Genomic DNA, 24,066 nt, shown 5'->3' on the forward strand with positions numbered 1-24,066 from the left:
GTGAGACGATTTCACGAATTTTTATCTGTGAAACGGGTCAACCCTACCGATATTCACAATAAAAAGTAATAATCTTGCATAAAAAGTAATATTTTTTCATAGACGAACCAAATAAGATATTCGACCCACGAAATTGATCCATGAGACCGTCTCATAATAGTTTTTGTGTAATTAAATAATCGATCCTTAATTTTTATTATTATTTAGCAAGGATATTTTATAATTCAAATTATTAAACCACATATATTAAATTATAGTGAATAAAATTAATATGAAACTCTCTCTATAATGTTATGCACACCTTGTGCTAGCTTGAAATAAGTTTATTTGGCTGCTGGTTATGATGCATAGAAAGTCAAAAATTGATTACATATAATCTCTTATCTCTTATGTTTATTATGAGCGTGGATAATATTTATTCCAATATATAATTTAAATATAAATTAATTTTTTCTTTAAAAATAATTTCCCAAATATATTATAATGTACACATTTGGATTTTATATTTTCACGTTAGTTTTAAGAACCATATTAGCAAATGCAAATTTAAACACGGAATTTATGGCATCGTCGGAAATGGACAGCTCAAACTTTTCTTTCTTTTTTTGATAGAGACAACTCAAAAATTTTTTTTTTGGCTATAAATAGGCATTTATTAATGATTACATATATATATTAATTCAAATTGATTAGTTTAATTAATTTGACAGAATACGTACCTACATTTTATTACGCCTTTGCCTCTTTAAAATTTGATGTCGATCGTTTAATGCCATAAATGACGTTCTCTACACGAGTACCTCTTCACAAATTATGGACGACTCCATGTCCATTTATGGATCATGTCTACGAGATAAAAAGAAGTATCTTTAATTTTAAAAAATATACGAAAAGAACTTGAATCAAATAATCATCATTTCAAGAAAATAACTTCATCTATAGATTAGATGAACGTTGTTTGATCAGTAGTTATAATTCAGTTCGATTCAACTACCAACATCTTTTCGAACAAAAATGTGATGCGATTTACCTAACTAACAAGTAGTTGTTTGATATTAGCATTTTTCACGTATTTCAACAATGTATTGAGATCTACTGGAAAACAAAAAAAAGTAGAAAAAGCTTTTGATTGACTTAAAAAACTCGAAAATTTAACCACATAATATTAATATCATGAGGCAATTTGCGAAATGCATTAAAAATTAATTAATTAGTTTTAAAATTTATTTTATAATAAAGCAACCGTGATCGAGATATCTAATTTTCAATCAAATGGTTAGATAAAAACAATTATGGTTTCCGCCTACAAACAAAGAACAAGGAAAGATAAAATAATTAATCATTTAATGCAAATCCTTCGAATTTTTCTGGTTACCGACATATTTTATTAAAATGTTGTACATATATTAATATATTACTATATATAATATAGTTTACAAATTTTGTAACTGAATCCACCGATGGACACGTATTTGGGTGGCCAAAAAAATCGATTAATCCCAAAATGTAATTGCCATTTCCTATAGTTATGCCAACATTGTGGTCCACTAAATTAAATGAGATTACCTTCCATATGCCTTCTTTTTTTTTCCTCTCAATCCCCATGATAACTGTTAGAGAGTAATCAGAGTATGAATCAATCGGCCATTATCGATTGTGAAGAGCTCTACACAGAGAGAAATGAGGAGAAAAAGGATATTGTATTATTGAATGAATGTCCCAAAAATACACAATTTGACCTATTTATATACACAAGTCAAAGGCAAACTAGTTAACTAACACTACTAACTAACACTACTGGAAGTGAATATTAACATCCCCCTCAAGCTTGGAATAGGTTGAGCATTGCAAGCTTGGAGATCAAGAAATGATGCTGATCGGAGGCCAACGCTTTGGTAAAAACATCTGCTGGTTGAACCCGTGTGGAGATATGAATAGCACGAATCACGTTGTTCTTAATCTTTTCCCGAATGAAGTGACAGTCGACTTCAATGTGCTTCGATCTTTCATAAAAAATCGGGTTGGCAGCAAGATGAAGAGCAGATTGATTATCACAGTGAAGGGGTGTAGCTATGCTGACAATGATACCCATGTCACCAAGAAGACCTTGAAGCCAAATGATTTCGCATGCTGTCATGGCCATTGAACGATACTCTGCTTCAGCTGACGAACGGGAAACGGTGTGTTGTTTCTTTGTCTTCCATGAAACAGTGGATGATCCAAGTTTGATGACATAACCAGTGGTAGATTTGCGACTCATAGGACACGAAGCCCAATCAGAATCACAATAAGCAGACAATTGAAGGTCATTTGTGAAGGATAGGAAAAGACCCAATCCAGGAGTCCGCTTTATATATCCAATAATGCGATGAGCAACAAGCAAATGGGACTTCTTTGGCGAGTGCATAAACTGGCTGAGAGCTTGCACAGCATAGCAAATATCAGGCCGAGTAATGGTGAGGTAAATAAGTCGACCAATCAAGCGCTGATAACTGGAGGAATTAGATAACGGGGGATCAGATTCAGAGGAAGATCCAGTATGTACAGAATGATCAAACTCGAGTGTAGTGAGTTTCAGGTGTTGCTCCATAGGTGTGTCAAAAGGCTTGCACCCTGTCATGCCCACCTCCGACAATAATTCAAGAGCATATTTGCGCTGATTCAAACAAATTCCAGCCTTAGACCGAGCCACCTCAATACCCAAAAAAAACTTCAGGGGGCCAAGATCTTTGATGTCAAAGGTAGCATGAAGATAACTCTTAAGATCCTTGATGGCAGCTTCATCATTTCCAGTAATGACGATGTCATAGACGTAGACCAGAAGCATAGTGATCAACTGCCCCTGCTGTTTAACAAATAATGAATTATCATGCATGGATTGACTGAAGCCACGTTGCATCAGTGCTTGAGTAAACTTGGAATTCCATTGTCTAGAAGCTTGCTTTAGGCCATAAAGCGACTTAAGGAGTCTGCAAGCAAAATTCTTTCCTTGTCTGTCAAATCCTTGAGGGATGGTCATGTATATTTCTACCTCCAAATCACCTTGCAAGAACGCATTTGTAACGTCCATTTGATGTAACTCCCATTGTTTTGCTGCTGCAATCGTGAGAAGACATCTAACGGTGACAATCTTTGCCACAGGTGAGAATGTATCCTCATAGTCAATTCCGTACTGTTGAGTGTATCCTTTGGCGACAAGCCGGGCTTTAAAACGTTCAATGGTCCCATCAGCTTTATATTTAATCTTATAAACCCATCAACATCCAATCGGTTTCTTGCCCGGGGGCAAATGAACTATTTTCCATGTATTATTGGCCTACAAGGCTGCAATCTCCTTAGCCATGGCTTCACGCCAATTCAGATCAGAAGCGGCCTCGTGGTAGGTTTGTGGCTCAGTAAGAGTGGAGACAGAGGCCAAGAAGGATTGGTATGACGGGGATAGCTTTTTGTAGAGAGATAGTCAAAAATGCTATGAGCTGTAGAAGAGCATTTGTTCGAGGAGATATTGGAGCAAACATAATCATTGGCCAAAGAGGAGGTTTTGTGATTCGAGTGGATTGTCGTAATGGTGGAATGTCAACTTGGGAAGTTGAAGGTGGTATGAGAACAGGAGGAGGATCATCAGCATTAGGAGAATTAGATGATGAAGACAAAAACAGATCATCATGATCAAAAAACAAGGGCTGGGAAATGTTGTTGAGTGGTGAAAGTGTATTCGAAAAGGGAAAAATATCCTCATGGAAGATGACATCTCATCGAATCACCTCTTAGGCGAAAACATTGATCTTTTGTATGACCAAGAACATTGCAATTCTCGCATCTCATCGAATCACCCCCTTTACTCAATGAGGAGTAAAAAGCTGCCACAGGCACATTAATTATTGATGAAGATGAAAGAACATTCCTATGTGATTCCTCTTGACTTAGAATGGAATAAGCTTGATTGACCGATGGTAACGGACTCATCATAAGAATTTGACTCCGAATGTGTCCACAGATCTCATTCAAGCCCATGAGAAATTGAAGAAGGTGTTGGTATTGATCATGTTCAACATAGGCTCTGGCAGTGTCACAGCTACAAGACGGCAGGGTAACAAGTGAAGCATATTCATCCCATGGCTTCTTTAAATGCGAGAAATACACAGAAATAATGGAAGAACCCTGCGAATAAAGTGCAATTTCCCGATGAAGAGTGTAGATGCGCGATCCACAAATTTTATCAATCTCTCCTTCAGATCTGCCCAAACACCAGTAGCCTCTGTACAATATATGATACCATTGAAAATTTCCTTCGAAACGAAGCTCATGATCCAAGATAAAACGATTGCATTGCATCGTTCCCATCGATGCAATGTAGGATGATTTTCTGCTGGTTTTCGAGAAGATCCAGTGATGAATCCCAGCTTGTTCTTGGCGCGCAGTGCAAGCAACATAGCTCGACTCCACACACCGTAATTTTCAGTACCGATCAATGGATCAAGCACCAGAGAAACTCCAGGAGTATCCGAAGGATGCAAATAGAGAGGATCATTGAAGCTAATGTTGATAGGATTCGCAGCCATGGATGAAAACGATCAATTTGCGGAAGCGATCAAAAATTGCTCTGATACCATGTTAGAGAGTAATCAGAGTATGAATCAATCGGCCATTATCGATTGTGAAGAGTTCTACACAGAGAGAAATGAGGAGAAAAGGATATTGTATTATTGAATGAATGTCCCAAAAATACACAAGTTGACCAATTTATATGCACAAGTCAATTAAGGCAAACTAGTTAACTAACACTAATAACTAACACTACTGGAAGTGAATATTAACAATAACATCTCCAGATCTTGGTGTGAAAAATGGAAGATTTGTTGGCATTTCGTGCTCCACGTCGTTGACTTTGTTTGTCCGTGAATTTTTTTATCTATACGACGCTTCTGAACTGACTCGACTTTACTCCATGAGCTTGAAGCTTCAAATCTTGATAGCGAAGGTGAGCTAGAATTCGATGAAATTCGAGAATGAGTGTTATTAATTATACTTTGATGTTTATCCCTCGAAAGTTATTTAAACATATATACATCGAATGTATAAAACAAACTATTACGAGGTATTTTAAACATGAACTAGAAAGAGTATGACCATTTCTTTTTTATATATAAAAAAATATGACAAAAACTTGTGTTAGACGGTCTCACGGGTCGTATTTTGTTAGACAGATCTTTTAATTGCGTCATTCATGAAAAAATATTACTTTTTATGCTAAGAGTATTATTTTTTATTGTGAATATCGGTAGGGTTGACACGTATCATAGATAAAGATTTGTGAGACCGTCTCACAAGAGACCTACTAAAAAAATAAAGAGGACAAAAGTTATATGTTTGTCTAATATCAAATGTGTGTGTTCAAATTTCTAGGGACTGGAGTGAATTAACAGGAGTTGATGTTGGTAGACATGTAAAATTTATAAGAATATTCTTTGATTAGCGTGAGAGTTAGCAACATTGACCTTGGTTGGCCCATATGTTTAGATCCTGACCATCGATCCAGTGGAAGGGTTAGCATTGGAAAAACAATTATACATATGAATGAGAAGGATGTCCAGAATAACTTAAGCCCAATTCCAACTAGCTACATGGGCCTGGAGTCAGTTTAATGTGAAATTGAAGCCCAAATGTCCCCCAAAATACAAAATAAGATAAAAATATAATTTATCCATTTTTTATAGCGGATAATATATTCATTTTTCTTTCACTACTTGACATGTGAAAATAACATAGCTGGCTCACCAATTTTCCAACCCACCACCTTCCACGTAGTTAAATTTCAGTTACACTTCGCTATTTTGCTTGTTTTGTAATTTAAAACTTTCTCCCAATAATACTGACGTGCTGTTGGATACATCAGTAATATTCGATGTCACATCAACACTTGTATAGGAAAATAATTGTAATTGCAAAAAAAAAATAAAAATAAAACATACTAAAACTGAAACTGGTCTACTTCAACCATCAAAATTACAATAAGATCAACTTGCATGCTTGTGGTAAAATCATCAAATTTTTATGTATAATATATATTTAAATATTATTATTTGTATTTTTTATTATTTAATTAGTTTACATATTTTCGTTCGTGGATTGTGGACACTGAAAGATCCAAATGTAATAAATAAGAAAGGAGGGATCGATCATGCTCCCTTATAACCTGACCAGTTTGGGTGAGGGATAAGAATTGAGGTTAAAATGGAGGATCCGATTTATTAACCCGACCCCAGTCCCCCACGCAGATCCCTATAAGATCTTGCCAGTCTGACTTTATTTCTACTTTACTCGTTTATTTTATATTAAGAATTAATAATAATATATAATTATAATAAATATAAGGAGAAGGTCGTTTGTGAGACGATCTCACGAATTTTTATCTGTAAGACGGGTCAACTCTACCGATATTCACAATAAAAAGTAATACTCTTAGCATAAAAAGTAATATTTTTTCATGGATGACCCAAATAAGAGATGTGTCTCATAAAATACGACCCGTGAGACCGTGTCACAAAAATTTTTGCCAAATATAAGAGAGTACAACTTTGGGAAGAGGGTAAGTATGTATGATAGTTATATATATTTTAGAAGTAAAAATACAAATTAATGATTTTCTTAAAATTGAAAATCCGATCAGAAGCTATATATCTTTGCTAAATAAATATCGACACAATATTTTTTTATTATTGGTCATGTTATCTCAAATTTTCAGTTTTCATGTATTAACTTAGTTATATAAATAAATATATCCTATGCATTTATATTATTACGTATTATATATTATAATATAAAGATTTTACATTCAAAAAAATTGCTCATTAATTATTATATTTCAAGAGGACAATTTAACAGCATACATTGGATTTTCACGAATCTTTCACCATATGATTGATGTATTTAAGATTATAGCAACTCAATGATGGCATTATATAATTTAATTTAAAATTTTAAATTCCTTCTTCTTCTTTTATTTTTTATTCTTACAATACATATTTAATAGGACAATTTTTTTTGCCGAAGTTTTAATTTTATCCTTTTACCAGTGTTTAGAGAATTAAAGAGTTTTTTTTGGACATCAGCAGGCACATTTGTTCTGTAACAATATTTTGTGGCCATCGGCAAAATAATAAGCAATTTTTTCTAAATTTAATGTTTGAATAACATATTTTTTCTTATTTGGTTTTGGTATGATGGAGAAGGTGATTTTGAAAAGTAAATTTGATATTTGACAAAGTTATTTAGTATTAATAAAATATTTATAATATAGTATATGTTATGGAATAATATAGATGAATAGTTTATATTTGATATAAATTTGTTCGGGAAAGTGATATTGGATTCTTATTATTGAGACCTGTGAATTTGGTCCCCTCTTCTCATTAAACAAGACAAAAAATTGTATGAGACGATATCACAGGTCATATTTTATGAGACATATCTCTTATTTGGGTCATCCATGAAAAAGTATTATTTTTTATGCTAAAAGTATTACTTTTTATTGTGAATATCGGTAGGGTTAACCCGTCTCACATATAAAAATTCATGAGATCGTCTCGCAAGAGACCTACTCATTAAACAAAGCACCGGCTGTATCTCTCTAGCTTTGAAACAAAGTCTGTATTTTAATTAGTGAGCTATTAACAATAAGGGTGAAGTTTATATTACGCTGAAAGATCTGCTTTCGGTTTTTATTTTGTATAAAATGATCGACATATCATCTCATTTTAAAACAAAAAATATGGGGATCATCAATATTTATTTATTTTACAGTGATATTAACGTTGATCATCTTATACAAATATACATATTTTTGGTGTAGCATAGACTCACTCAACAATCTGACTATGTAATAATAAAGTTAAAAACATGACAAATTTATGTATATTTTTCCAATAGGAAATTTTGGCAAAATCTTGATAATTAGTATACTTTTAAGTAAAAAAATATTTTTAAAAAGTGACATCCGGTTCATGAATATTTTATTAAATATCTCAACGATCAATAATTCTTAAATTTTCCAAATAATTTTTAACATTTAATAAATAATAAAAAGCAGATGTAACGTATCACTGAGAATACTGAGTAAAAGAGTTGTCGTTATCAAATTCGTCTCCTTGTACCGTGAAACGCGGACTACAGGCTTCCCCACAGATTAACACCTCCACCCCATTTAATGCCATGACCCACTTTTATTTATTTATTTATTTATATTCTATTTATAATATTATATTAAGTTTTTAAAAAAACAAATTAAATGAAAATTTGTATACTCTCGCTTTGTTTCTCTTTGATATGTTCTGTATTTTCTTCAATGATTATATAAACATTCAAATCTATGTTATATTATGATATGAATTTTTCAATATGTGTCTTATTTTATAACCAATGTATATAGAATTTTCCCCACTAATCATTTGGCATCACTTTTATATATATATTTAGAGTTAACTTTATTTAACTTTTGACTCTAGCATAAATTTGATCTCGTGTTATTTTTCTGACGCTTCGTGGTTGTAACATAAACATGATGCAGCGTTACAATTTTATTTTATTTGTAGCTTGAAATAAATAACATACAACAATGCTTATACAAAACTTATAACTTTGCATATGTGTTGTGTGGGAATTTTATTATTCTTCAAAAAAATATATATTGAAATAACTAATATGGACTGTCACATGAATGTTTAAGATTTTATTATTCCTCAAAAAAAACATTTTGAAATAAATATTATATACTCAGGTTTTGCAAAAATGGGAAATTTAGCAGTGTGACATTGGTAAAACCGGTAATGGAATACAACCTTACTATATATGCAGTGATATTATGAGACGATGGTGATAGATGCTAAGATGTTACAATCAAGCTTTTATCATTAAATCAAAAGTTATACTTATTAGTTAAAACGGTAAGTTTACTTCTTTATATTTGTGGTACTGCATAGTACACTTATTTGGGTACTTATGGATCGAGCTGTTAGGTTCATGAGTTCGGGAAAATATGTGTTTATCTTCTGGTGCTATCTCATATTCCTTAGATATCAATCTTACTATTTTCCTACCGTCATTCATGTCCCCAACAGAGACAATATTTACCCGTTAAGATCATACGTCACTCTTTTGCGGTTCACATAGCCAATCAAATCAAACGACGCTACATTTGCAGCTTGACGTACGAGAACTTTCCAGGAAGTTAATCATCTTATTACTATTTTCACTCATTCACACTAAATTCAACATTCCACCAATAAGTATAGAAACATGCTTTTTGTAATATTTCAACTCATGACCTTATTTTCATATCAATTGATAGGACCAAGCGCTTATCACTAGGCCAAAATATATATTTATTAACCAAGACAAGACTTTATTCCTTATAATTTTGGCTGCACATAATGCCCTTACTTGAGTACTAATGGGTTGGACTGTTAGACCAATGAGTCCGAGGAGGTGTATGTTATCGGCTGGTGATATTTCTCATCCTTTAAAAATCAGTATTATCATTTCTTTGCCTTCGGCCCTGTTCCCATCAAAGACGATATTTACTCGTTAAGATCTAATGTCACTCTTTTATGGTTGACCTAACCAACCAGATCAAACGACACAACGTCAACAGCTTGACGTACAAGAACGATCACTCATCTCAGTACTATTTTCAGCCATTCACATTTAACCCAACATAAGATCTTGGAGGTAAGGGTTTAAATTTTTGCATTAATTAAATTCGCATGTAAAAATTGGATCTTTTCTTTGTTATGAATATAGATATTTTATTTGTTGATACATATATATGAACATGGAAAACATTAATTTGGATACTTAAAGTCATTAAACAATAAAAGTATGTAATATTTCAAAACAAAAGGTTAAAAAAAATTATGTCAAATAGATAAAAGGAATGGAAAAACTAATGAAATTAATTTTAGAAAGTAAAGTAGAGAAATATATTATTTTGTAGATTAAAATTAAAAAACTTAAATTCTTCATAGTCTTGAAACAATCAAGCTAGATTTATTTTTTAAAAAATTTATACCAGCAAATGATAAAATCAACTGAATCCAAACATTTACAGAACATAAAAATTTTCCGTAAATTAGCTTTACTATATTTGTTACGTTTTGTTTATTTAAAAATAAAATAAAACTCAAAAGCATTTTCAAAATAAATAAATAACCAAATAATATACTTAAAACAGTTCTATCAATTCTGAAGAGTCATACACACAGCTGCTTTTCTTTATCCCCTTTCTTTGCTGAGCCTTCGTAGCGATTTCAGATAACAGGTATATTTGTTAATTAATATGAGAAAATTGGAAACGGGATTCGGATAAAAGTTGCTGGTTTCTTGAACATAATTTACGTAAGCTATAGTTTTTTTTTCTCTGCAAATTTGATCCGTTTTTCTCAGTTCTAATAGCTTTGTGCCTGTGTTTTCTTGGGTTCTTCTTAAGTTTTTAATTTAATTTAATTTTTTTCTTTGGATAAAAACATAAAAGATTTAAAAAATGTGTGAACATCTTGAGTAGAGAATTGTGTTCGCTTTGCTTTGCTTTGCTTTGAATGCCACTCCAGAAATGTTACCTTTTCTTGTTTTCATCGCGGTACCATGTTTTGTATACCCTTAAGTTGTTTGCAAATATGATGCAATGTTGCTTCACTATAAGAGTCAATTCTTGATTAATAATTTTTTATATGCAGACTTGATTTTTTGTTTTTTGTTTACGGTTCATGGAGGAGGAGAAAAGGAGAAAATTGGCAATTCTGGGTTGTGTATTTGAACACTAAATCTAGTTTTATTCTTAGTTATGTAATATATTTTATGTTTTTATGATCCCATGACTTCCATAAATAAAAAGGGAACTCCTCAGCATGGAACTTATGCTTGATCCCTAAAAAGTTAAAATTTACCAAAGTACTGCTCTTGTTTTGACATTTGGTCTAAAAGTGGCTTAGCTATTGATTAAAAGCCACCCTTTTGATGATACTTTTCTTAGTATATATGAAATTTGTCATGGTTTGGTTTACCTCTTGTTTTTGATGTTTTTGTGATGCCCTTTTACCTTGCTCCATTAGTTTGTTAGACCAAATCAGAGCTTTCTGGTTACATGAATTCTAACCCAATTATTTCGTGGTCCAAGAACTTCTCTTGTACAATCAATGTGGCTGGAAAATGTTTATAAATTGTGATGCTTGTTTTGTACCTTTTCTCATCGTTTGCTTATATTCAACGTGTTATCAGATAACTGTGAAGAGTTTTTTGGTCCATATGAATCAGTTTCTAATTCGGGGACGACGAGTTCTGCTTAAAAAGAACCACGGATTAAGAAGGGAGCAAGGACATATCTACCTGAGTGTAACATAGTCTTGCATAGAATTGATTGTAGAGGGAAAATAAGGTTAAATATATATTTCCATACCACTTAGTGAAACTTGCAAAACTTCATCTTGACACCTCAAGAATATACAATGACCACTTCAAACGGCAGATTTCTCCATACTGACCACCCTCCCCCTCCAACACCACCAGTGCTTCCTCCATGGCTAGCTAGTTTCAGCTCGACCCAGACAATTAGGCCACCATCTGTGAATTTAAGCCTTTCTCCGTGGTCTCAGCCTGATGCAATACCAGATAATGGATCACACAGTTCAATCAGTACTTTCGCATGTCATGGGTTTAATCCTCTAGTTGGAGAGAATCCACTACTTTCTGAACTTATGGAATGCTGCAAAGAATTGGAAGAAGGGCAGCAATCTTGGGTTGCTCATAAAAAAGAAGCCGAATGGAGACTGAAGAGGGTTGAACTTCAGTTGGAATCGGAAAAGGCTAGACGAAGGAAAGAGAAAATGGAGGATATAGAAGCAAAAGTGAGAGCTCTTAGGGAGGAGCAAAGGGCTTGTTTGGATCGGATTGAAGCCGAATACAGAGAACAATTAGCGGGATTGAGAAGGGAAGCAGAGGCAAAAGAGCATAAACTGGCTGAGCAGTGGGCTGCGAAGCACTCCAGGCTTACTAAATTTCTCAAGCGGATGGGAACTTAGCAATCTGTTTTTGGAACGTAATTCGGTATCATTGAATAAATCTTAACTTGAGACGATAATCAGCATGTTTCTATCTTAAAGGATTAAGTCTCATGTTAAAGATTATATTTTGCAGATTCAGATTCTGTCGATTTTTAACTTGCATTTATAACAGTTATCTATTACAAGTAAGGTCATTTGTTTCTTGTTTCATATTTGTTTTCTTGGAGAATAATATATGGATAGTTTATCATAAATAAGTTTATGCAAGTCTTGGTTGCTTCATTTTCTGTCAAAAATGGAGTGCTAATGCCGTGCAATGACTGCGCAGATGGTTCTACGCATCTGTTTTGTTGCAGTTTTTGTGCAAAAAGTTGTAAAAGAAACCCTTAAACTTGAAGTACACCCAAACTTTTCATGGCATAAACTCAATTTTCCAAGATATTTGAATTCAACAATCAAAAACGAAAAGGAATAAAAGATTTTATAAATATATTAGGCTATAATATGTTTTTGTTTACGATTGTATAGAAACACTCTATTGCAGAAAAACAAAAATCGAACAATGATTGTGCTACCCCTCTTGCAATAATATTTCAATAGTAGTGAAGTGATCGACGGTAGAGATTGAAGGGAATATATGTATATGATCTAATCCATTTCTTTTTTACTTTTTCATCTTACATTAACAAGTGATCAAAACCATTTCATTTTCGTTGTCATCGTACACTGACAGATGAACTCAAACAAGGTCACGTTCTTCAATCTGTAAATTAAATAATAAAATAAATTAAATAATTTTGAAAATAAAAGTGCGTATCCAATTGAATTTATTAATGGTAATTGGACTTGAAAGCAATTTAGATTAAGGGTAAAATTGTTTTTTTTTAGCTTGATCATGTATTAATTAAGTCATTTACAATAATTAATGTACTGATTTGTCAATTTATAAAAAGTTCATGTATCGTCATTTACAATAGTTTGTTTATCAAAATTAATTTTACTCTTATTTTAAATACTGAATTATATATACATCAAGTTAAATAGGCACAAGTACTCCTTACTCTAGTAAAAGAGAACTCAGCGATTTCATGAATGATTTTTCAACCTAGAAGCCCGGCAAAAGAGGTTTTATTCCAAAAACAGGATGATGAGAACGTATCTGGAGTTATAAATGGAACTGAACCTCCTACAAGGAAATTCTTCAGGGAAAAATATACATAAACATCAGCAACATAGAATAACTTGTGTCCGGCCTCCAAATCATTCGTCCACAGGGATCTCGATTATACTCGTTTATTCTGAAAACCCAATCTGAATCAATATACCATCACTTACAAACATAAAGTACTTCTAACTGAAGGACGAGAACGAACGAAGAAACAATAATAAATAATTATAGTTCCAAAATTATTGCCAAAACACGGGAATATCATGATTTGATATGATGCACACAGGTGAGCAGTAATGAGTAACAAAAGAATTATCTCTAATAGAAAGTGCAGCATTCTAGGATAAGAACAGGTGTGTCGCTTAAGAGCCTATTTTACAGCCACGCATAAAGAATCATTCAACTACATCACCTCGCCTTTGACGTGTGTAGAACTTTGTTACAGGAGGTACTCGCCTGGTTGTCATGTCTACTGATTTTGTATCATTTTGATGACAGTTTTGCTCCATGTTAGAAGCAAAATTCAGCTGCTTCCCGACAGACGTGAGAACAGAAGTCCTTGTCAAGTTTAACCGATACGGAGGAGATGCATTGAAGGACTTGGTGGTTATTGATTGAATGTCATCTTTGCATGTATGATCAGCGCATAAACTATGGTTTTGTGAACCTACCTTCACGGAAGTATTCATATGAGTTTTCTCGCCAATTGGCAAATTTGTTTCCCCATGCTGCGTTCCAGTCCTTCTCTTTCTCAGAATGGATGGGGTATTTGGAAAGCTCCTAGCAGCCATTTTGGCAGCAATTTCCAGTATAGATTCTGGAGTTAATTCACTCCTGCTTCCACCTGCTACACTTGGAGGAGTAACCGAAGCTTTAGAAGGCGTATATGGAGTAATGTCTGATTCAGACTGCATTAAGTGATTATTGGAGAATTTCAAATCTAATTGAGCACAGCTGTCTGAATGTGGTGGCACGTAATATAGTGTTCCATGTACAGGTACATCCCAATGCGATCCGGTACCATATGTATGGTAGTTATGAGAATCATCATATATTCTGTGCCTCTCAATCTTAGATATTTTGTTTAATTGTATATTAGCTGCTTCTGAGGGTATCGTGTCACTATCCGTGCTCTCAGATACGGCAGACTCAATTTGCAGATCAACAGTTGAGGAAGCAAAATCATGACTTTTGGTCATAATATCTGTTAAATCCTTTTCATCTTCTACTTTCTGTGTACCAGTGGTTCCAGAAGACACTAAAATAGAAATATCCATTCCCCTATTTGAAACAGAAGGCGGTTCTCCACTAAGAATAGTTCTATCGATGTCACTGGCACTATCTCGATTAACATGTTTCGCAATTGTAGGAAGGTTCCCGGTAGCCTGATAGAAATCAAATTTCTTTTTCAGAGAGCTGTTCCAGTGATTCTTGATTGCATTATCAGTTCTGCGCAGATTACAGGCGGTTATAAGTTTAATGCAAAATTGTTGTGTGCGGTAAACAGTACCGTGCACAGTTGAGTTTTTTTATGCATAATAATGGCAACCTACCTCTTATCACAATACATGGCCGACATAAACAAACTTTGATACATACATAGAAATAAGGAATCCACCTGAAATATGCCTTTTCCTAACTACTCGAGAACAGTTATATAAGTTTATTTTTCACAATCATGAATCTCATTTACAAAAATTAAGAAAACTGTGATTTATGACACTCAAAATTTTAAACTAGCTTTCCATTATAGTTCTAGAAGAGATCTTTATCTATTCATGTGCATCGCAATGGATATACACCAAGGGACGAGTATTCACTAAATATGACTAAACTATTTAATCAAAGCCACGAAACAGAAAACGGTACTTTTCAAAGAGGCATATCCTACATGTTCATTGGACATGGCACAGCACTGTGTATATAATTGTCCACAGAAGCAAGTAGATGGAAGAAATTGGTAAATAAAGCAAGGTGGAGTATCAAACAAGAGCCTAAGCAAAATTGCATTGCAATTCTTTAATCATGAAGGCTCTCCAGTAGCATCTCTCCATTATAACATATCTTAATCAATTCAGTTTTCACAGGGTTTGAATGTATTTCTGGAAGACAGGATAAAACGAGGAAATTTAGTGAAATTGGTGATATTAGCGACCATGACCACGTGAAAAAGCTGTGGAAAGGCAAAAATAGGAGGATTCACTCTTCTTAATACAGGGTACATCTCTCCAAGAGTCGCCTCATATGAAACTACTCCCCACCCCCCACCCCTGCGCAGATCGATATAGCAGTGTAATATCAATACCTTCCAGGTAGAAGTTTGGCTAATTCAGCCCATTTATTCCCATGAACCTGATGGGCATTGAGCAAAGTAAGTTCCTCCTCCATAGTCCAGACATCCTTCTTAATGTTCGGATTCAAATGATTGTGCCACCTGAAGTTGCCCAAGAAATGGGAATCAATTTATACAATGGACATATTAGAAAATTTTAAAACGAACTCCAGAAATTGCTTCAGAGATTAATCAGTTATGCAAGAACGAAAAAATGTAAACAGCTTATGAATGTCAAATATCCAAACATACTCTTGACTTGTCAGTTTTCTAACTGCACAGACTAGGAAAAAAAAAGGACACTGCCAGTAGCTTTGATAGTTAAGTACAGAATGACTTGAAAACCAGAATATTGGCTGCACATCACGGGTTTCATTATGATTGTAAATAGAAAAGTATTCCATTTTAAGAGCTCAAACTTTCAGACGAAAGTAGTCACTGGCCCTCACAATTGATAAACATAAAATGTCTTCCATCACAACCGCTTAAAATGTCTGAATGGGGGGCTGGTCCTTCAACCATGAGCATTTAATATTAGGCAAACATGTGCATAAGAAACCTGATAAATGATGACATATATATTTAACATTTACAAGGAAACTATACACACTTACATATACATGCAAAACTTTGGTGGACAACTCTCAATACCATATATATCGAGAATACGAGTCGTTAAAATGTTACCTCTCGCGGCACTGCTTTCCAATTCGACCGGACAATGATTTTGCTATAACCGACCATTTTTTAGGCCCATATTTAGCCACCAGTTCTGAAATTTTATCATCCTCCTGAACGTAGCAGAGCACAGTTACAGAATCACACACATTCATAGTCGATAATAGAATATTTGAAAAATGAAACAGACTATAATAGGAGAGGGAGGGCTTCAACTGCCGACCTCTTGAGTCCAGGGACCTTTAACAAGTTCGGGATTAAGAACTTTTTGCCACCGATGCAAGCATTGCACTTCCGATCTTTGCGGGAAAACCTCAGCTACATACCCATCAATGTTAGAGAAGGTCACACAATTTTAGAATGATTCCACCAAAGTTAAAAAAGTACATTAAGCTAGAGTTACAAGTCAATGGAGTAGAAATTGTATGAACTATATTTTTTTGAACACAAGTGTTAAGGGAAAGCCACTCAAAGAAAGCCTGCTCTTGTTAGCCTAGAGCCATAAGATTTTTACCTTTAAGAATTCCAAAATCATGTGCAAGAATCACCCTAAATTTTCTTCCGCCATACTCCATAAAAATTTCTATATTATCAAGATAAAACGACCATCACTGAATTACAGATTAATAAGCATTATTAGTCTTCGGTTCAAGATTCCGTGAATGAGAACCAAATCTATTGTTTACTTCTGACGAACAAATATTATATGGGCTCCCTACACCTTCAAGTTCATTGTAATGGTACTGTAACCAATATAATGCCAATGAACCATAACACTAAACATCACTACAACATCATTAAATAAAAAATATTCAAAATGAAACTTGCGAAATGAACAAAAAGAGCGTATAGCATTATGCATAAATGTGACAGAAAATTATACCTATCTTTCTCCACGACTTCCCTTTGAACGATGTGACAGCTTTCTTTAGTAGATCATCCTGAAACAAAAAAAATTGAGGCACTCATAAATTATAATAGCATGAATTTTGAATTAATGGTCTCAAAATTTTTGACCAGGCAGATACATCGTTCTGTAGACTTCTGTATACTGTTCAACTCCATTTGATAAAAATTGTTACCTCCTCCGGAGTCCAACCTCCCTTTGCTCTTCTAATTGGCCCAGTAGTTCTTCTACAAAACAAAATCATGTTACTTTCAGATCATTAACCCGACTTTTTTCTTTTAATAAATTGAAACAACATATAAAACAAGCAATACCCTTTAAAAGCAAAATTACAGCTAAAATAAATAAGAAACAGGCTGTTGAACCCTAGACATTCTTCTTATCTTTAGATCTCAATAAAAAGTTTAATCATCTTTTCAAATTTCACCCTGACACAAATGCTGGTATGCCATTTTTTAAGACAAGGTGAATGAGTAACATAAAGCGATTATTTGTCATCTTAGGCGAAAATAGCATCTTATTGTTGCGAATTTCATACATTTTCCCAGAAAAGTTTTATAAAACTTATAATATATATTTTTGCACTTTGCGTGGGTGATTCCATAATGAAAGGAAAACAGGAGCTCGTTAGGCATTTGACCAAATAAGATAAACAATTTCCTAAAGAACCTATCACTAAAATCCCCCTATACCAGGATAAGGCTAAGTGGAACAAAAAGGGTGAAAGAATTGAACAACTGATCGACCAAAGCTCTAGGGATACAGTCACCATTTTGAATCTTCCCCACAAAAATTATAACTCTCTAATCAAATAGTAAAGCAAATCATCACCCCTGGAGTAAAGCGCATCCTAAAGCTTTAGTTCTAAGAAGAAAAATAATTTCTGGAAAAATGTAATTTGCATAGCCAGTAACAAGCCACAAAACAAATACATAGCCCAAAAAACATAATATGAGAAGACATAAAAACATTACCGATAAGCTGGCGAAGCATTAATGGGACTTCGGATGCTGGGAGGCATAGAAGCAGCGCAGCAACTGTTCTCAGAAACATAAGAGGTTGAAGAAGCTGTAGATTGCTTGTTCTCAACGAAAAAATCATCTGGTTTCACCTCTGTCATTTGTCCTTCAAACTCATAACCTCTCAAAATCATCAAACTTCCCAATTCAAGAGTCGTCAATCTAATAAACCCTGTATAAAACAAAACATCATTGTACATTGACGAATCAGAGCTCCTTAAACAGATAAATACACAATTTTATCAAACAAGCAACTCAAAAGAAACTGGTAGCAAATTCATTGAAATGGAATGCAAGATTCGTACAATAACACCAAAACAAATCTTAAGAATCAAAAACCATTTCATCAAATATAACAATTTGATAAATGGTCAATTTTCATAACTTTATGATTTCTAATTTTTCATACACTAATCACGTCATAAAATTCTATAAACCACTGACCTAAAAATTTACAAAAGAGTAAGCTTTCATAAATCGAAATTAAGAAATCACCGTGACTAAGCTTAACAATCGAAAATCAAACTCCCTGATTCACCAATCTAATATTTAAATTACCAAATTGATTGAATAATCAACAAAAAACAAAGTCTCCAAACTTTCTTACAACAGGATTTCATAAACAACACAACAATAAGATAAGTTCGCAAAAACCGCACAATAATCTCCCAAAAACCTAAAGCATAAAACAAAATCCAAAATAAACGAATCACAGAAAAACAAAACCTCACTATGCATCGCTCGGTCAGAGCTAGTTAGGAACAAGAATAAGTAGTGTAATTAACCTAATTCATCGAGTCCAATGAAACTGGAAAAGAATTCATATAATTTTTTTTAAAAAAAAACTAACCTTCCGAATGGAAATATAATCAATTTTCTTCGAATTCCTAAACCCTAACAAAACAGAAAAATCTCTTGATTAAGAGAGATATTCCCGAGCTGCAAAAATACCTGCCCGTTGAATGTGAGAGAGAACAGTAAATATTCGTAGATCTTTTGTATGTAACGAATACTTATCAGGGTGGCTAACGGCGCCGTTAGGCTGATGCAAGAATATGAGAAGATTACTGTGACGGCAATTGACGGTTGTGCTAGGCCGTTAGGTGCAAAAGTTTGAACCTCTAACGGCACATTCGTAGCTCAGCCATTACTTAAGTACCGAACGTTTTAATGGGGAGTAAATCTTCCCGGGTCAATACAGACCGTTGGATAAAAAAAAGATGGTCGAGATTTAGTGTAGTGAATCTAGCAATTGATACGTCGTAACCGATAACTTATATCTAATTAAAGAAGGGCGTTTGCGTCACTTATACACCGTCGGATCTCCTGTTGTTGCGGTGGGTAACTATAGTCCGTCGGATTGATTTAGGGCAATATTCGGCCGGCTGAGATTATTAGATGTAGAATATTTAGTTTCCAAGACAAGATTTGACCTGAGTTTAAAAGATGTCAAAGGAAATAAATGATAGAAGATTTACGGCAAAAATAAAAATTAAAAATTTGGAGCAAATATTCATTTATATAGTGCCAAATATTTTTCTTGGAAATTTCAGATAATTAATTTAGTCATGGGCACCTATTTAAATTCTACTTTCATTTTTATTATATTAAAATTTAAAATAAAGAGTGAATAATTGTTTTTAAATATATTGTTTTCAATATTTTACTCTCTAAATGGAATAATTCCTTATTTTTGTCCCTATTTTTATGTTATTTTTCTACTTGGACCTCAATTTCCTATTGACCCGAGGGTGGTCTCCATTTTTCTTTTTTCTTTTTCCGGATATGATCATCCCATTAATGAAAATTAATGGAATTCATCGACGTAACCCCGTTTATCCCGCGGAACCTCCCATTTTCACTTGTTGAACTCGTCGCATTCATTCTTACAGTGGGAATTGGATTTGAAAATTCGAGTATTTGAAATTCCATTTGGTGTTTGGTTTAAAATTTAAAAATATTATTTACAAATTCATTTCTTGTTTGGAGAAAAAAAATTCGAATTTGAAATTTTAAAATTTTACTAAGCTATCCTTAGAAATCATATAAACATAAATAACCCAAAAAAGTTTAGAAATTAATAAATCTTCTCTATTATTTGTGTTTGTAAATTTAAAAATTAATTATTATTTATTAATCATAGTACACGTAAAATAATAATTAAAAAATCATCAAACAACTTCAAACTTTAACATGAAACTAATTATTAAACGGAAAAAGAAGTTTTGGTAATTACTATAATTTTTATTATATTAATCAGTAAATAACACACGAAACTTACAAAATTTAAACGAAATCTTTCAACTTCTAAAAAAGTTAAAAGAAAAAAAATTCTAACCATTTAGAAATTTTTGGTGGAGAAAGTTGACGGATGAGAATGGTGTGTTGATGAGAATGATGTGTTGGATAAAAAAGTAAATGTTTGTTTTTAAAATCTAAATCCCACAAAATCTTATCAAATTTGATGGGATTTGAATATACTCATTGAAATCACATGTAATCACATAAAATTTTTTTTGAATCATCTTGCCAAACAGTAAAAATAGGATTTTGAAATCTAAATCTCAAAAAATCCTCTCAAATCCTGGTTACCAAACACACTGTTAATAGATTAGACACCATCTCGATCTTGTCCAATGTTATAGACCCTAATCGATTACTCCCTCCAACATTCTATGCCATGCCGATTAGAAAACACATAGAGGAATTCTCTTTTCACACGTTGTTCCTTCAAAATTCTCTATTAAATATTTTGAGCTTTCCTCAAAGTTGTATCTGTTCTTTTTTAAATTCCATCCATTTTCTTCAAAGCCTGAATTTTTCAAGAAAGAACAAATACTACTCTTATTCATGCACGTTAAACCCAACAATTTTATTAAGTATATAAATATGTTTTTTAAAAGACTCAAACAATCAAATACTTTTAAATTTGGCTCATAAAACTTGTCAGCTGATACGATTCTTTTGCATATTCAAACACACTACTCCAGAATCATATTTTTTGTAAAAAAAAATAGTATATTTGAACAGAGTCTTAGTTTTTGTTGCAATCGATGTCTAAATAGAAATTATGTTTTGACAGGTAGACGCTATTAAAAAGTCTACGCTCCACATTCATAATAGATCAGACTCATAGTAGATTCATCATATAATAGGATAATTCGATCTTACAGAGGGGTAGGATCAATGGCCAAAACTTGAATTGTATACTGGTCAAATCTTGGTTATTCCCCTCCGGTGGGACATATCTCATTTCTCCACTGCCCCCAATAATGCATGGTTTGGGCCCCCAATGTATATCTCTCTGCGTGTGTGTGTTGGTCTAGTTAACTAATTAATTGCGAAACATATATTAATCTGGGCCGTCGTTTTCGTGGGTTCTTAAGTTCAATTTCCTAGCCTTAATGATGACAATGTCTGTTTCAAACATAATTTCCACCGATTTCAATTATTGTGTTCGGTCCTTGTTTCATTTTGGCATTATATTATCATACCAGGGCAATCGTCACTATCGATCAAACTAACAGCTTGAAAAATGGGTGAGACCCTTCTCTTTAAAAAATTCGAGCAAATTTATGATGGTTGGTTCATGCATCGCAGATACGCGGTAAGGACCGCCAAACATCATCAGGTTGAGTTCTTTGGTGTAACGTTTTTGCTACAACTTAAAAATAAAATCGATACAATAATTCATTACAAATAAATTCAGTCCCAAATTCTGTTGTCCGCAAGACAAAATTGGGGTTAACCTATAATACTAGAGTTCGTAAAACTTATTTTGTACAATAAAACAATTAGCTAGAAAGGCTTTTTTTCCCCCAAAAAGAAGGATAGTTGGAAACAAGCCTCTGCCTGGTTCCATTTTAGCGTATTGGGAGAGTTCCATGATGAAATTGAATGATGTCGTCAAATCGTAAAATAAGTTTTCATACCTACATATATAGTTTAAGAAACATAGAAATAAGAGAGCATATAGATACACGGAACGAAATGATCAAAACAAGGGATGACTTTCTTGAAGAGACTTGAATAATATGATACGAAAAAAGAAAGGAGTTTCCATTAATTCAACCCAACTTTCCTCCACAGGCTCCATCAAGCAGCAGATATTACACGCACAACTACACATACAACTTTTCATATTAACACACAAAAACAAGACACCAGATCCATTATTATTTTAAAAAGGGTACAAATCAGATCATAATCATCAGCGGAGATTATGATTATGATTCATAAACAAAAGGATTTGGTGCCCCTCGGATAACACACTTCAATTAGACTCGAAAATAATACATATAGTAATTAATAGTAATTAGTACTAATTTCCTTCTTCCTTTTCATCTCTGCTCCAGAGCCAATCAGGTCCAATTCATTTGCAAGTGCATGGATCGCAGGTGCAGTTGGCGCCGCACTTGCAGCCGTTCTCTGCAGCAGCCTCCGATCCCTCAAAGTACCTGCATCACAATTCATAGTATTATAGCATTAAAAATTCGACAGAAAACATGTAAAAATGATAAAATTAAACAGATCCGTACGTCTTCTGGGGGGCGACACCAAGGACGAGGGTTTCACCGGTGGTGGTGGCCTCCGAGTAGCTCAAGTCAGGGTACATCTTGCAACTGCATAGATTTCCCACGGATAGTCAGAAAAACACAAAAATTCCTAAACAAAACTAACACAGGACAGAGATTCAAAGAAGAAAAACACCAGAGAGGAAATGAGTTTGAATTACGCACCCCCCACAGCCATTGCCACACTTGCAATTAGGGCCGCAGCCACAGCTTCCTCCGCAGCAAGAAGACATATTCTTCGGATTTTACTCGAGAAAACACAGGAAATTTGAGAAACTCTAGAGATTTCCGATTCGAAACGATTACTTTGAGTTGAGCGAGTTAATAGGGAGGACCAATGACCATTATTTATAATGGGATTGGGTAGATATCAGCCGTACACGTGACAAGATTTCGTAAGGCGGCTGACATCTGTGGCGGTGTATTACACCACGTGTACCGTCGTTTCACACTGCCCCAATCATCCTACGGCAGTAATCTAATGAGAAGCAGAAACTGCACGCCCTCCGTTCGATTAAAGCCCGAGGAAAATATCAAGAGTATTATTAAATGATAAATAAATAATTTGAGAATAGAACCGTAATCGTACACAATTTGTGTTGTCCAGTGCAATTTGAAAATAAATAAATAATTTGTTAAACTTTTTCAATTAATATAATTGTCAATTTGTAGACAACACACTGTTTTATGTACACAATACACCGACTCTGATTTGAAAATGGGTTTATCCACACTTATAATTTGTAAAACTTTCAAATTATATTGACAAAAAAACACATTATGAATTAATTCCTATGATTTAATTTAATATAATACAAGAAAAAATTAGTGATATAGATAAGAATATAATAGGAGATAGAACACAACAGCGCAGCAAAATTCAGAGAAGATTTCACTTTATGTGAAACAAACTTGTGTGTCGTGTGGTTGTTGCTAGAAGAATTAGTAACTTGGAAAGGGACTTTACTCATCGAATTGACAATTTCCTGATTGATCATTATGTGCGATTGTTATTATCCACAATTAATATTAACAGAACTTACGAAAATAAACTTGCAGAGTATGTTTTTTGTGAGACGGTTTCACGAATCTTTATCTATAAAAAAAGTCAACTTTACTGGATATTCAAAATAAAAAATAATACTCCTAGCATAAAAAATAATAATTTTTCATGGATGACCCAAATAAAATATCCGTCTCACAAAATACGATCGGTGAGTAATTGTATCTCTTCAAATATCTATTTTTTCATCGATATTATTGACTTTAACGTCCATAATTGTATCTCTTCAGATATATATGAGTAACATAGTACTTAATTTAAGTCACCGAGTA

General features: G+C 33.6%; 4 protein-coding genes and 1 long non-coding RNA gene across 8 annotated transcripts; 2 read left to right on the forward strand and 3 right to left on the reverse strand.

Moving 5' to 3' along the window:
• Positions 1-3,735: 3,735 nt before the first annotated feature.
• Positions 3,736-4,562, reverse strand: LOC142537170 (uncharacterized). The gene is made up of 2 exons (XM_075642727.1): positions 4,248-4,562; positions 3,736-4,161 (listed from the first exon to the last, which is right to left on the reverse strand). The coding sequence occupies exons 1-2, from the start codon at positions 4,560-4,562 to the stop codon at positions 3,736-3,738; spliced, it is 741 nt and encodes a 246-aa protein (XP_075498842.1).
• A 5,648-nt stretch (positions 4,563-10,210) lies between these two features.
• On the forward strand, positions 10,211-12,263 carry LOC142526087 (transcription factor AS1-like). 2 transcript variants are annotated; one of them, XM_075630358.1, is made up of 2 exons: positions 10,211-10,315; positions 11,272-12,263. In XM_075630358.1, the coding sequence occupies exon 2, from the start codon at positions 11,499-11,501 to the stop codon at positions 12,069-12,071; it is 573 nt and encodes a 190-aa protein (XP_075486473.1). In that variant the 5' UTR covers positions 10,211-10,315; positions 11,272-11,498; the 3' UTR covers positions 12,072-12,263. The 2 variants fall into 2 exon arrangements, with proteins under 2 accessions (XP_075486473.1, XP_075486477.1); XM_075630362.1 differs by having other exon boundaries at positions 10,233-10,392.
• Positions 12,264-12,868: 605 nt separating this feature from the next.
• LOC142526115 (uncharacterized) lies at positions 12,869-13,745 on the forward strand. The gene is made up of 2 exons (XR_012815205.1): positions 12,869-12,990; positions 13,166-13,745. It is a non-coding gene; the product is annotated as an uncharacterized LOC142526115 (long non-coding RNA).
• On the reverse strand, positions 13,441-19,612 carry LOC142526097 (transcription factor MYB3R-3-like). Of its 3 annotated transcripts, none has more exons than XM_075630377.1 (8): positions 19,008-19,612; positions 18,113-18,263; positions 17,314-17,365; positions 17,115-17,172; positions 16,455-16,549; positions 16,241-16,344; positions 15,527-15,655; positions 13,441-14,670 (listed from the first exon to the last, which is right to left on the reverse strand). In XM_075630377.1, the coding sequence occupies exons 2-8, from the start codon at positions 18,256-18,258 to the stop codon at positions 13,617-13,619; spliced, it is 1,638 nt and encodes a 545-aa protein (XP_075486492.1). In that variant the 5' UTR covers positions 18,259-18,263; positions 19,008-19,612; the 3' UTR covers positions 13,441-13,616. The 3 variants fall into 3 exon arrangements, with proteins under 3 accessions (XP_075486492.1, XP_075486489.1, XP_075486485.1); XM_075630374.1 differs by having other exon boundaries at positions 18,113-18,295; positions 19,008-19,611; XM_075630370.1 differs by having other exon boundaries at positions 18,113-18,329; positions 19,008-19,609.
• A 2,580-nt stretch (positions 19,613-22,192) lies between these two features.
• LOC142526120 (metallothionein-like protein type 2) lies at positions 22,193-23,080 on the reverse strand. The gene is made up of 3 exons (XM_075630384.1): positions 22,897-23,080; positions 22,696-22,779; positions 22,193-22,614 (listed from the first exon to the last, which is right to left on the reverse strand). Exons 1-3 carry the CDS (start codon positions 22,962-22,964, stop codon positions 22,530-22,532), a joined length of 237 nt encoding a protein of 78 aa, XP_075486499.1. The 5' UTR covers positions 22,965-23,080; the 3' UTR covers positions 22,193-22,529.
• Positions 23,081-24,066: the final 986 nt, after the last annotated feature.

The sequence above is a fragment of the Primulina tabacum genome, chromosome 2, assembly GCF_025594145.1.
Source record: "Primulina tabacum isolate GXHZ01 chromosome 2, ASM2559414v2, whole genome shotgun sequence".
In the NCBI taxonomy this organism is placed as follows: domain Eukaryota; kingdom Viridiplantae; phylum Streptophyta; class Magnoliopsida; order Lamiales; family Gesneriaceae; genus Primulina; species Primulina tabacum.

What these genes read in the sequence shown, in the direction of transcription:
- LOC142526120 (XM_075630384.1), bottom strand. Translation starts at nt 22,964, where the DNA reads ATGTCTTCTTGCTGCGGAGGAAGCTGTGGCTGCGGCCCTAATTGCAAG. An exon ending in TGTGGCAATGGCTGTGGGGG is followed by an intron (nt 22,780 to 22,896) that starts GTGCGTAATTCA and finishes AAATCTATGCAG; the next exon opens with TTGCAAGATGTACCCTGACT. An exon ending in GGTGTCGCCCCCCAGAAGAC is followed by an intron (nt 22,615 to 22,695) that starts GTACGGATCTGT and finishes ATTGTGATGCAG; the next exon opens with GTACTTTGAGGGATCGGAGG.
- LOC142526097 (XM_075630374.1), bottom strand. Translation starts at nt 18,291, where the DNA reads ATGATTTTGAGAGGTTATGAGTTTGAAGGACAAATGACAGAGGTGAAA. An exon ending in GAGGTTGGACTCCGGAGGAG is followed by an intron (nt 17,173 to 17,313) that starts GTAACAATTTTT and finishes TTTTTGTTTCAG; the next exon opens with GATGATCTACTAAAGAAAGC. An exon ending in GCCAAACTTCTACCTGGAAG is followed by an intron (nt 14,671 to 15,526) that starts GTATTGATATTA and finishes TAATCTGCGCAG; the next exon opens with AACTGATAATGCAATCAAGA.
- LOC142526087 (XM_075630358.1), top strand. Translation starts at nt 11,499, where the DNA reads ATGACCACTTCAAACGGCAGATTTCTCCATACTGACCACCCTCCCCCT.
- LOC142537170 (XM_075642727.1), bottom strand. Translation starts at nt 4,562, where the DNA reads ATGGCTGCGAATCCTATCAACATTAGCTTCAATGATCCTCTCTATTTG. An exon ending in ATTGTACAGAGGCTACTGGT is followed by an intron (nt 4,162 to 4,247) that starts GTTTGGGCAGAT and finishes CTTTATTCGCAG; the next exon opens with GGTTCTTCCATTATTTCTGT.